This window comes from Panthera leo, chromosome D2 (assembly GCF_018350215.1).
Source record: "Panthera leo isolate Ple1 chromosome D2, P.leo_Ple1_pat1.1, whole genome shotgun sequence".
Lineage (NCBI taxonomy): Eukaryota > Metazoa > Chordata > Mammalia > Carnivora > Felidae > Panthera > Panthera leo.
This window is the reverse complement of record NC_056689.1, coordinates 52,364,316-52,376,735: the sequence shown is the minus strand read 5'-3', so window position 1 is coordinate 52,376,735 and position 12,420 is coordinate 52,364,316. Positions and strand designations below refer to the sequence as shown.

General features: G+C 41.3%; 2 protein-coding genes across 4 annotated transcripts in view; one reads left to right on the top strand and one right to left on the bottom strand.

The window, feature by feature from the left end:
• KIF11 (kinesin family member 11) overlaps positions 1-6,768 on the bottom strand; it is a 44,194-nt gene extending 37,426 nt beyond the window's left edge. The window contains exons 1-2 of the mRNA XM_042909106.1: positions 6,429-6,768; positions 47-179 (exon numbers count right to left, since the gene is read on the bottom strand). Coding sequence (XP_042765040.1) covers positions 47-179; positions 6,429-6,505 — 210 coding nt within the window. The 5' untranslated portion in view covers positions 6,506-6,768. The remainder of the gene's footprint in view (positions 1-46; positions 180-6,428) is intronic.
• Positions 1-12,420, top strand: part of IDE (insulin degrading enzyme) — a 195,033-nt gene that overhangs the window by 57,105 nt on the left and 125,508 nt on the right. The gene's annotated exons all lie outside the window — the stretch shown is intronic.

Here is a 12,420-nt window from a genome sequence, read left to right as displayed (position 1 = left end):
TTTACATTGTAAATACAGGAGTTACAGCATTTAAAGAAGTAGGTACCATATCAAAAGTATATGTTTTCCTTGAGCTCTTGTCGGCCAATCCTCCAGTTCGTACACTAACTTCTTTTCGTACGTGATCACATTCCACTACAGAATGGGCGCTAGCTTTCCGCTCTGCCAAATTAAATGGTCTATAAAAAGAAATATACAAAGTTACTGAAAAAACTCTTAGTTTTCAGGTTACAAATGACATTGTCATTAATACCTTAGACAACAACAAAGTGAAGTTTTTTTTTGTTTTTTATTTTTTTTTTAACGTTTTATTTATTTTGGAGACAGGGAGAGACAGAGCATGAACAGGGGAGGGTCAGAGAGAGGGAGACACAGAATCTGAAACAGGCTCCAGGCTCTGAGCTGTCAGCACAGAGCCCGACGCGGGGCTCGAACTCACAGACCGCGAGATCATGACCTGAGCCGAAGTCGGCCGCCTAACCGACTGAGCCACCCAGGCGCCCCCAAATTGAAGTTTTCTGACTACACTGTTGGTAACAGGGATTACATGGGGTACTACTGAATGATACTGCTAAAGCAGACGGCAGAATTTTAAGTCTTAACCCCCAGAAATAAAAAATCGTTTTTTTTAATTTTCAAAGTTATGTAAAACGTTATAATCCTGACAGTTTTTGGAGTAGATGCTAACAGAATTAACTTGTCAAAAATGCCAAACTTATTTTTTAGAATTGTATTTCTACTATTCTTAGAATCTGAGAAAGTTAGGTTATAATGTAGTAGAGAGATTTGTGTTCAAATTACTAACCACATTTGTGTTTGAAATACTAACCTGAGAGTGAACAACTGGCATAAGATAAAAAGTAGATAAAAATAATGACTGGGGTGCCTGGGTGGCTCAGTCAGTTAAGCATCCGACTTCGGTTCAGGTCATGATCTCGGGGTATGAGTTTGAGCCCCACGTCAGGCTCTGTGCTGACAGCTCAAAGCCTGGAGCCTGCTTCAGATTCTGTGTCTCCCTCTCTCTCTGCCCCTCCCCTGCTCACAATCTGTCTCTCTCTGTCTCTCAGTGATAAAAAACATTAAAAAATTTAAAAAATATAATAATGACTAATACATTGAGTAGTTACTATGTGCCAGATACTCACTATTCTGTGTTTTTTTAATGTTTATTTTTGAGAGAGAGAGAGAGAGAGCGAGTGAGCAAGCATGAGCAGGGGAGGGGCAGAGATGCTTAAGTCAGATGCTTAACCAACAGAGCCACCCAGGTGCCTTGGTACTCACTATTCTAAATGCTTCACATGTGTTAACTCAGTTTGTCCTCACAACACTGTGAGGTCAAGGGGGGAATAGTAACAAAACAAATGGTTATAAAAGAGGTAATGTTTCGAAAGAATATGTAAAGGGTGCTGTCAGAACACAAAGCAAAAATTTAGTGTCTTGACTGGGACAGGGAGGGGTAGGGGAATCATACATAAGTGATAGGAAAGACCCCCAGAGGAAGAAATCTAAGTAAAATTCCTCCTTGGGCTTTCAATAGAGTAAGGATTCTTTTTTTTTTTACATTATTATTATTTTTTTTTAATTTAAATCCAAATTAGTTAGCATATAGCGCAACAATGATTTCAGGTGTAGATTCCTTAATGCCCTTTACCCATTGAGCCCATCCCCCATCCCACAACCCCTCCAGTAACCCTCTGTTTGTTCTCCATATTTAAGAGTCTCTTATGTTTTGTCCCGTTTTTTTTTAAAGCTTATTTATTTTGACAGAGAGAGAGAGAGAGAGAGAGAGAGAACGTGCGCACGCGCGCATGAGTAGGGGAGGGGCAGAGAGAGGGAGACAGAATCTGAAGCAGGCTCCAGGCAGAGCCCGATGCTGGGCTCGAACTCACGGACCGCAAGATCATGACCTGAGCCAAAGTGGGACGCTCAACCGACAGAGCTACCCAGGTGCCCCTGTCCCCCTCCCTGTTTTTATATAATTTTTTGCTTCCCTTCCCTTATGGTCACCTGTTCTGTGTCTTAAAGTCCTCATATGAGTGACGTCATATATTTGTCTTTCTCTGACTAATTTCACTTAGTATAATACCCTCTAGTTCCATCCACGTACTTGCAAATGGCAAGATTTCATTCTTTTTGATTGCTGAGTAATACTCCACTGTATGTATGTATGTATGTATGTATGTATGTATGTATGTATGTGTATATATATATATACCACATCTTCTTTATCCATTTAGAGTAAGGATTCTTGATCTTGATTTGTATACAGTGTATACAAATTTCCCATTTGAAAAATGGGGCTGAGTAATAGTACCAAACTCACTGCGCAGGAAAATAAATCCTGTTTAGTTTACCATTTCCCAGTGGCTACCACAATGCTTGGTACATAGCCAGCATCCTAATATCTGTTAAACCACACAGCTTAATAAATGTCACCCTAAGGGGAATAATGGAAGAGCTGAAAAGAACCATAATACATACAGAGGCATCCATCAGATATTTATATACTTAACACACATCTGGACCAAAGAGAGAGATGCACTCTTAACCTGAGTCATTTTTCCCATTCAGTATCACATATTATGAAAGGAAATGCCAAATAGGAAATTATCTTTCCCTTCATCACTAGACAAACTACGTTGCTATTTATTTTAAAAAGGATATCTCAACACCCTTTGGCATGCCCCATCCCTAGCATTTTTTGATGGTCATAAGATCAAATTTGTGATCCTGGGAAATTTAACTCAGCAACTCCCAGATAATATATAGTGATGCTATCAACTGTCAAATGTAATGAAACCTACACAATGCACATAACCCATGGCATGCAGGATTATTAACAGTTCAACAAAACTTGGTCAAAACCAACTTTCTGGTAGGCCAAGAGTAACAACTAGAATGAATTGCTCTCTTGTGGTTAAAGCTCTTTCAATGTCTACCATTCCTAGCATCTCTCAACTAATTTCTTTGCCTGGATGTGTAATTAAGTTAACCAAATGAATACCATTGAGATGTCACAACCGAGCAGTAGATATTCACACATATCACACATTCGTAAAAGTTATCAAAACTCCGAGCAGCTTTAGGGACTATTTGTACTATGATAAATAGTACTGCCAAGCCACCATATTCCTAACCAAACGTCTCTAACTAGAAATTGCTAGGTCCCTGCTGGTGATGCTAACAAACCCATCGATTTGTTGGCCTCACTACAGTTATATTACATTTATTTGTTCATTCTATAAATACTTATCAACTACTTACTATATGATAAAACTGAGGATAGAGAAGTGAACAAAACCAAGTTTCAAAAAAACCCAAAACACTCAAGTTCTTATTCTCAGGGAGCTTTTATCTTAGTGTTATACATAGATAATTTAGATACTGATAAATTAGAAATGAAAGTAAATAAACCAGACTAAATGGGATTGGAAGTGATGATGGGGGGAAATAGGCAGTTGCTATTACTATTTTTGGATGGTCAGGGAAGGCTTCTCTGATATTTAATGATACTTAAGCAGAATCTAGAAAGTGAGGGAGTCTTACAGCTATTTTGATGGGAAAGCTTTCTAGGCAGAGTGAAATTGCAAAGTCCCTGAGGTAGAGCTTGGTGGACAGATGTTATTTTAAAAATGTAGAGATGGGGGGGCACCTTGGGTGGCTCTGTTGGTTGAGTATGTGACTTTTGATTTTGACTTAGGTCATGATCTCACGGTTTGTGGGATGAGTCCCATGTCGGGCTCCACACTGATAGGGTGAAGCCTGCTTGGGATTCTCTCTTTCTCCCTCTCTCTCTGCCCCTCCCCTGCTTGTGCATGCTCTCGCTCTCTCTCAAGATAAATAAACTTTAAAAAAAAAAACATTTTTATATATATGAATGATTCATATGGTTCAGATCTAAATTACTAAAGCATTTGTCTAGATTAAAATGCAAGACTGACTTAAATCGTAAAACCTTTATATGACAGTCTTTTTTTTTTTTTTTTTTTTTTTAAGTTTATTTTGAGAGAGACGAGAGTGTGAGCCGGGGGAGAGGCAGAGAGAGATGGGGAGAGAGAGGATGCCAAGCAGCCTCCTCGCTGTCAGTGCAGAGCCCACCTTGGGGGCTCAATCCCACGACTGTGAGATCATGACCTCAGCCAAAATCAAGTCAGACGCTTAACTGACTGAGCCACCCGGGTCCCCTCTATTATGTTCTTAATAGAATTTATGCTAACCTGTACACTTATACAAGGGGAAAGAATGTTTTGCATGTGTGTTGTGTGTCTTTGTGTATACATATATCAAAGCCTATTTCCTTATTAAAATTTCTCTATATATGAACCATCAGTTCCTCAACTCCAGAAATTATAACTTTCTCTTGAGCTGTGTACAGGTAGACTAAAAAATTTTCTTCCTAAAGTTATAATACAAGTAAAGAACATCACTGGGGAGCCTGGGTGGCTCAGTGGGTTAAGTGTCTGAATTCGTTTGGCTCAGGTGAGTTCAAGCCCCCACATTGGGCTCTCTGCTGTCAGCACAGAGCCTGCTTGGGATCCTCTGTCCCCTCTCTCTACCCCTCCCCCCTTACACAAGAGCACATGCACGTGTGAGCCCTCTCTCAAAAATAAACATTAAAAAATTTTTAAAAAGCAAGTAAAGATCATAAAAGGTTATATTCATTGTAATAAAGTAATAAGCCACCTCTTGAAATCTCGCTGACCTCTTAGGTTACAATAAACTGTGCCAATTAAAAATGTAAAACTGAAAAACAAAACAAAACAAAAAAATCAGGGAAGAATATGTGACCAGAGACTACATGTGGTTTGCAAAGCCTAAAATATTCACTATCTGAGCCCTTTACAGAAAAGGTTTAACAACGACAAGGGCCTCGTAAATTGTTTACTAAAGCTTAAGGACATATCCGCACTAGGAAAGATATTTGAAAAAGAAAGCATGAAAAGAAAAACATCCTCATACAAAAATTATTGTAAATAGTCACAATCAAAGCACTTTTCATTAGTGATAAAGTAAAAGAAACCTCTTTTTGGTAAGACTTGAAATGAATGGGGATAATAAATAATGTTTAATTCTTTGGACTGAGGAAGGGGGCTGGAAAGGGAAACAATGGGGCTCAAACTGTAATGATTGGTCTGTTTCTAATATGGGTGATGGATACACAGATGTTTGTTACTTTATTCTCCATAACTTTTATAGGTCTGACATGTTTGGTAACTAACAATAAAAAAGAAAATTAAAGAAAATAAAGCCACGCAGAGAAAGCATTACTGTCGGGCCTTAATAAACGATCAACATAATCTAAAAACCTGCGTTTCTATTATGGGCTGTTAATTTTTTTTTTTTCAAATCTACAAAACAAGTAACTATTAAGAGAAGCTCTCAAGTACAGCTGGTAATTGGCCGGACTTAAGGTTACCACCGAATTTCCTCTCTGACACCTAGTTTAGAAAGCCAGCTATTACGGTTGACTTCTACAATTCAAGTCACCAAAGTTGAGAAGGCAATAACTTAAGAAAGTTTGTTGCATACATTTAAAAAAATCACCTTAAAAAAAAAGATTTAGAATACTTTTGGATTTACAGAAAAGTTGCAGACAGTAGAATTTTAAAAACAGCAACAAAAACAGACACACAAAACACACACATACAACAGTAAACTGTGGACGGCTTCTAAAAAGCTGAATAAATCAATCTCTAAGCAACAGTTTATATAACAAGCATGTTCTCTCTCTACTGGCTAATTTCAAAATTGGGAAGTTATTTGGAAATCAATCTGGGGAGAGTTGAACACCTCCACCCGCTCACCCTGAAAAAACTGTCTTCTTTGGTTTAGGGAAGACCAAGCTGCAGTACAATCAGAAAGCTATACTGGCTTAAGCTGTCTCCTTTTAAAAACAGAAACTCACTCTATAACAACCTTTAAATTTTAAATACAGTGGTGTTTCCTTATTTAGTAGGGATGAAGAAAATACTGCATCAAAAATAAAGAGAACAAGTGATCGGTTATGTTTTGAGAGATGATGGAGAGGCCGGTAATCTCAACATCAGGACCATCTGCAAAGTAGGTATACAGTCTTATTTCCAAACTGACAAACTACAAGAAGTGGAATATAAAAGTGACACCTAAATCTCTGCTGTCATTAGTTTTTTAAAAACAACATACTTTTCCATGAAGAACGGCGATCAAATTCTCCTGAATTGCAAATCAAACTATAACCTCCAATACGAATATCCTTTCTTCGGAAACAGACACTAATTTACTCCTCACAGCAATCTGGTGTCATTTTATGGAACAGCATTTAGAGGAACTATGAGACAGGCAGGTCTGCACCGCCCAGAAACTACAATCAAAATTCCACTCTCCAGACAGCACAGAAGGGAGCCCAGCAGCAAAGCCCGGCACTCCGAATCCTGCCGGGTTCGCCCTACCTGCATCTCACCACCACCTGGATGTTCTTCCCCTTTTCCTCTTTCTTCTTCGCGGAGGAATTCGGCTGGGACGCCATGACGATCACCGCGGGAAAGTCAAGACCTGGTCGCGTACTCGAGCGCCGTGGGGGCGCGGGAGGGTCCTGCGACCGGCGCGGGCCAGATGCCCACCTCCCCCGCCGGGTACTGGCGTGGCCCGGGGAACCCACGCAAGTAGCTCGGCGTCCCCGCTCTCCACCAGGAGCTCTGACTCGCGGAGGCGTCTGTCCCGCACTAGCACTAGCGGGAGCCTCGGAAACAGCGATGTCGTCTCCGCCCGAAGCCCAGGAAACCAGGCAACGACTCGGCGCCTCAATTTGAAAAAGGAGCCGAGAAGCCGAACCAATAGCAGCGCGGGCGCGCAAGGCACCATGGGACGGGGTGTCGTCACCAGAGCCCCGCCCTTGGGGCGTGGCCCGCGGGAAAGTAAAAAGCTGGTCTGTCCGTGCCCTTCTGGAATTCGTGGTCCGGAGGGAGAGACGCACAAGTAAACAGTGTGACCCTTCAACGCGACCTTGCCCAAGTTACATAACGTCTCTATAAACCAAGATTTCCAAATCTTCAAAATGGAAGCAATAGCGACCACCTTAGAAGGTAGTGTGAGAATTAATTAATTAGTGCGGGCAAATCCCTTAGACTAGAACATGTAGTATCAGGAAAGCTGGCCACGATTATAATTATTATTAGCGGATGGTAAGACAGTGCTGTGGAAGCACAGGGCGGAGGTCAAATGCGAGCCCTTTTCTCGGAGGCAGCGTCTAGAGTAGCCTTGAATAATTAGGAAGTGTTAAGAAATAAGGCTACATGGGTAACCAAATTGCGATGAAAAGGGCGTTAAGTGTCATTTTCAGAACTCTGAATGTATCCTTTAACTGATGAGAAATGTCATTGTTAAGTGATTCCAAGCAAAAGGCAGTACCGTACTCGCCCTTTCAGACAACCCTTCCGGAAGGACTGACGCAGGCTCAGGGCGCGCTTCCCTCTACGTGGTGCCGCAGTCCGCGAGCGGCTCAAGGAGGCGCCCGCCGCGGTCAGCCTACAAATCCCAGCAGGCCGCGCTCGCCGGGCCCCGCCCCCGATCGGTAAACCTGTGACTTTCGGTAGGCGTCCTACAAGCGTCCTTGCTGTGCTTGAGGAGACTCGACCGCTTCAGGTGTGGCATCCAGGCCTGGGAAAAACTGTCGTGGGCCTGTGCTATAGTCGGCTTAAGGAGCTGCGCTTGTGGGCCACACTTAGCCCACAGGAAACTGGGTATCGTTTTAGCTTTTTAAGTAAGGGCCAGATGGAAAACTCTCAGGCGCCTTTGTGTTCCTCCACTTATTAACCTCCTGCGTTCCCCCAAGGAGACAATTATATATACAGCTCGGATCTCTGGTCACCTTTATGCATAGCTCAGCATCTCAAAATGGACCTGCTGAAAACAGAACTCGTTATGCTCCTTAAAGCCACCCTAATCTTTCTCATCTGGACCCATGGCACTAACCAGATCTTTGATTCCTTCATATTCTACCTTGTCTGGTGGACTTCTGTTAGTTTTATCACCTCCGCCACCACGCCAGGCCAAGTCTCTTTTATCTCTAATCTGAACCGCTGCCCTTGACACGTCTCCCTACTTCTGCTGTTTTCTCCTCTACCCACTGCATTCAGTCAGCAACGGGAAGGATCCTTTAAAATAATTCGATCAGGGTGCCTGGGTGGCTCAGTCGGGCGTCTGACTGTTGATTTTAGCTCAGGTCATGATCTCAGAGTGGGGGAACCCAGCCCCATGTGGGGCTCTGCGCTGGCAGTGCAGAGGCTACTTGGGATTCTCTCTCTCCCTTCTCTCTCTCTCTCTCTGCCCCTCCCCCATCTCTCTCCCTCTCTCCAAAAAAAAAAAAAAAAAACGAAAAACAAAACCAGATCACGCCCTTCATTTACTCTTAAATCTTACAATAGGGGCGCCTGAGTGGCTCAGTCGGTTGGGCGTCCGACTTCGGCTCAGGTCATGATCTCGCGGTCCGTGAGTTCGAGCCCCGCGTCAGGCTCTGTGCTGACAGCTCAGAGCCTGGAGCCTGTTTCAGATTCTGTGTCTCCCTCTCTCTCTGACCCTCCCCCGTTCATGCTGTCTCTCCCTGTCTCAAAAATAAATAAATGTTAAAAAAAATTAAAAAAAAAAATCTTACAATAGTTTCTCAATGAACTTACAATAAAATCCAAACTCCTCACCACATCCTGTGAGGCCTTCATGATACATTTTCTATACCAACATCAACTCCAGCTACTAATCACATAGCTCACTACCATGCTCCAGAGCTTCTAAGCTTTCTCGTCTCCAGGCCTTTGCATTTGCTGTACACTCTGCCTTTTAGTTTGGTTCTTTGCATGATTGACTCATTCTTATTCTTCAGATCTAAGCTCCACTTTCTCTTTTAAAAGGCTTTTCCTGGCCACCCTATCTAAAGCATAGGCCTCATTTCAAGACCTTACTTATTTCCTTCATAACACGTATTGCAGTCTGTGATTACATTGTCAGGGTATTATCTCTCTACCCTGCTGGAATATAGATTTCATCAGGGACTATGGATTGTCTTATTCAATGTTGTTTTCTTAATGTTCTTGAACAGAGCCTTACACAAAGTAGTCACTCAATAGATACATGAGTACTAGGGGCGTCTGGGTGGCTCAGTTGGTTAAGTGCCCCACTCTTGATTTCTGCTCTGCTCATGATCTCACAGTTGGTGAGATCAAGCCCCGCGTGGGGTTTTGCGCTGACACTGCAGAGCCTGCTTGGGATTCTGTCTCTCCCTCTGTCTCTCTCTGACGCCGCCCCCCCCATTGCATGCTGTCTCCCTCTCAAAATAAACGTTTATATATACATACATATATATGTATAATATACATATATATGTATGTATATATATATATGTATATGTATATATGTATATATATACATACATATATATGCATATATACATAAGTTGGAGCCCCGCTTAGGACTATGTGCTGACAGCTGACATACATATATATGTATATATATGTGTGTGTGTGTATAATATGTATATATGTGTATATGTATATGTATATATGTAGGGGCTCCTGGGTGGCTCAGTCCACTAAGCATCCTACTTCAGCTCAGGTCATGATCTCACAGTTCATGATTTCGAGTCGTACATTCAGCGCTGTGCTGACAGCTCAGAGCCTGGAGCCTGCTCTGGATTCTGTTTGTGTCTCTCTACCCCTTCCTCACTCGCACTCTCTGTCTCTCAAAAATAAATAAACGTTAAAAAATAAATAAGTACTGGAAGGAAATTACTTAATCTTTTCTCAACCTTGGTTTCCTTATCTGTAAAATGGAGACAATAATGATTACTGTTTTTTTTTTTAATTTTTAAATGTTTATTTTTTTTTAATATATTTTTTTAACATTTTATTTATTTTTGAGACAGGGAGAGACAGAGCATGAACAGGAGAGGGTCAGAGAGAGGGAGACACAGAATCGGAAACAGGCTCCAGGCTCTGAGCGGTCAGCACAGAGCCCGACGCAGGGCTCGAACTCACGGACCGCGAGATCATGACCTGAGCCGAAGTCGGCCGCTTAACCGACTGAGCCACCCAGGTGCCCCTTAAATGTTTATTTTTAAGACAGACAGAGAAAATGTGAACAGAGAGGGGCAGAGAGAGAGGGAGACCCAGAACCTGAAGCAGGCTCCAGGCTCTGAGCTGTCAGCACATAGTCCTACGCGGGGCTCCAACTCACAAACCATGAGATCATGACCTGAGCTGAAGCTGTATGCTCAACTGACTGAGCCACCCAGGCGCCCCAATGATTACTATTATTTTAAGGATTAAAATAATATATGTATAAAGTGTCTGGCACATAGTAGACAAAAAAAAAGTTAATCTCTTCTTTTTTTCTCAGGAAATATCTAAATATTTACATTAACGGTTATTTGGGTTGATGCAAGAAATTCAAGGGTCTCCATTTGGTAATAGTTACAGCTTCCATTTATCTAGAGCTACAATGTGTCAGATTCTATGAAAGGTTTTGTATGCGTTATCTCATTTAATCCTCAGAACAATTCTCTGAAGTAGGGACTATTATTTCTCACTATTTTCAGGACAAATAAGTGTATTGTCTGTACTCATCCAGCTAATGAGTGACAGAGAAAGAACTGGGAATTATTTCTGATTCCAAATCACAGATTATTAACTGTCATCTCCCCCACCTATCTCTTGTTCTCAGTGCACATGCATCCACTTTCATCTCACCCTTCTTGGGTACTTAACTCTGGTCCAGGTGGTGAAAAGATAGGCCATATTATAGTGCCTGTCCTCAAGACTAAGTCTAATGGAGACAGCCAGGGTCTTACGGACATTTGTAAGTTACATCAGGCAGGTGACTCTTTCTGGTATGTTATTTTGCACTGCCCCAATAGAGCCCAAACCTCTCAGACTAATCAGTACTTCTCTTTTGAAAGTCTGTCTATGATTAGAACTTATTTTTAATACTCTAATAATAGTTAACCTGGATTCTACCAATGCAACATCACTGCCCATGTGTTTGGTCTGGCATTTCCCTTTCAATAGTGTGTACTTCTTATATAAGTTCATTGATTTTTATTTGTCTTAAAATAAAACAGAGACATTGTTTTGAGAGTTAAGTAGTCATAAGTGGCTTATAACAAAAAGGTATTTCCCTGCCCCTGTCCCTCCAAACCTCTACTCCAGAAGCAACCACTTTCAATTTGTTTTAGCTATTTTTTCTAGCACTTACACATTTCCATTTTTGTAAGGAATTTGTATCTAATGTTATCGTTTGATTACTCAACTTCAGACTTTATTTATTGACTTCCTGTTATGGAAGATAAGGATTTAGTTATGAAATGTTAGGATCCCCTCTGCTTTCTCTCCCCCATACATTCAATATTATAATATTTGTTAAATCAAAATATATTTAGGTTGTTATGCCTATTCATAGCTGAGCATTTCAGTCTAGTGAGATTGTGTTCTCTTTCTGTCTGCCCTAAAGTTAATAACTGCCTGGTTCTGTTTGCTTACTTTTCCTTGTACTTTTCCAAATTCTTCTTCAGCACTCAGTAGCCTATCGGTAAAGTTTTCCCCCATCTCAACACATCAAAAATCTATCAGTTTCAAGTTGTTTCTAATTGAACTGCTTACTCTTTAGACCTGCAGTCCAGCTGCCATCCCAGTGTTTCCTCCTTTTTTATCCCAGGAATTGCCTTTGCCTATTTCTTGGGTTGGATATGTTTTCTGGATCTCATTTGTATACTTTTTCTTGGTTTACTTCATTATTTAGGTGGAGCACATCCTAAAAAAGAGTGCAGAGGAAGTAAATTGCTTGAAACTTTGTTTTTATTCTACCCTGACATTTGATTGTAGGCACATTATATGTAGAATTCCAGAATCTAAGTATTTTTTTATGTTTATTTATTTTTGAGAGAGAGAGTGAGCGAGCAGGGGAGGGGCAGAGAGAGAGGGAGACAGAGGTTCAAAAGTGGGCTGCATGCTAATAGCAGATAGCCCCTTGCAGGGCTTGAACTTACAAACTACGAGATCCTAACCTGAGCTGAAGTTGGACACTTAACTGGCTGAGCTACCCAGGGGCCCCCAGAATCTAAGCATTTTTATTTCAGATTTATTTCAGGGGGTATATTGGTTTCCTATGGCTGATATAATAAATCACTGCAAACTTGGTGGTTTAAAACAACAGAAATTTATTCTTTCACAGTTCTAGAGGCCAGAAGTCTAAAATCACCCACAAAACAGTCTGGCAGTTCCTAGACTTACCACGTGACCCAGCAATTCTGCTCCAAGGCATATATACTCAGTAGAAATGAAAAAAAAATCTACATAAAAATTGGTACACAAACGTTCAATCGCAGTATTATTCATAATAGCCAAAAAATAGATACAACCCAAATGTCCATTCTTTCACAGTTCTGGAGGCCAGAAG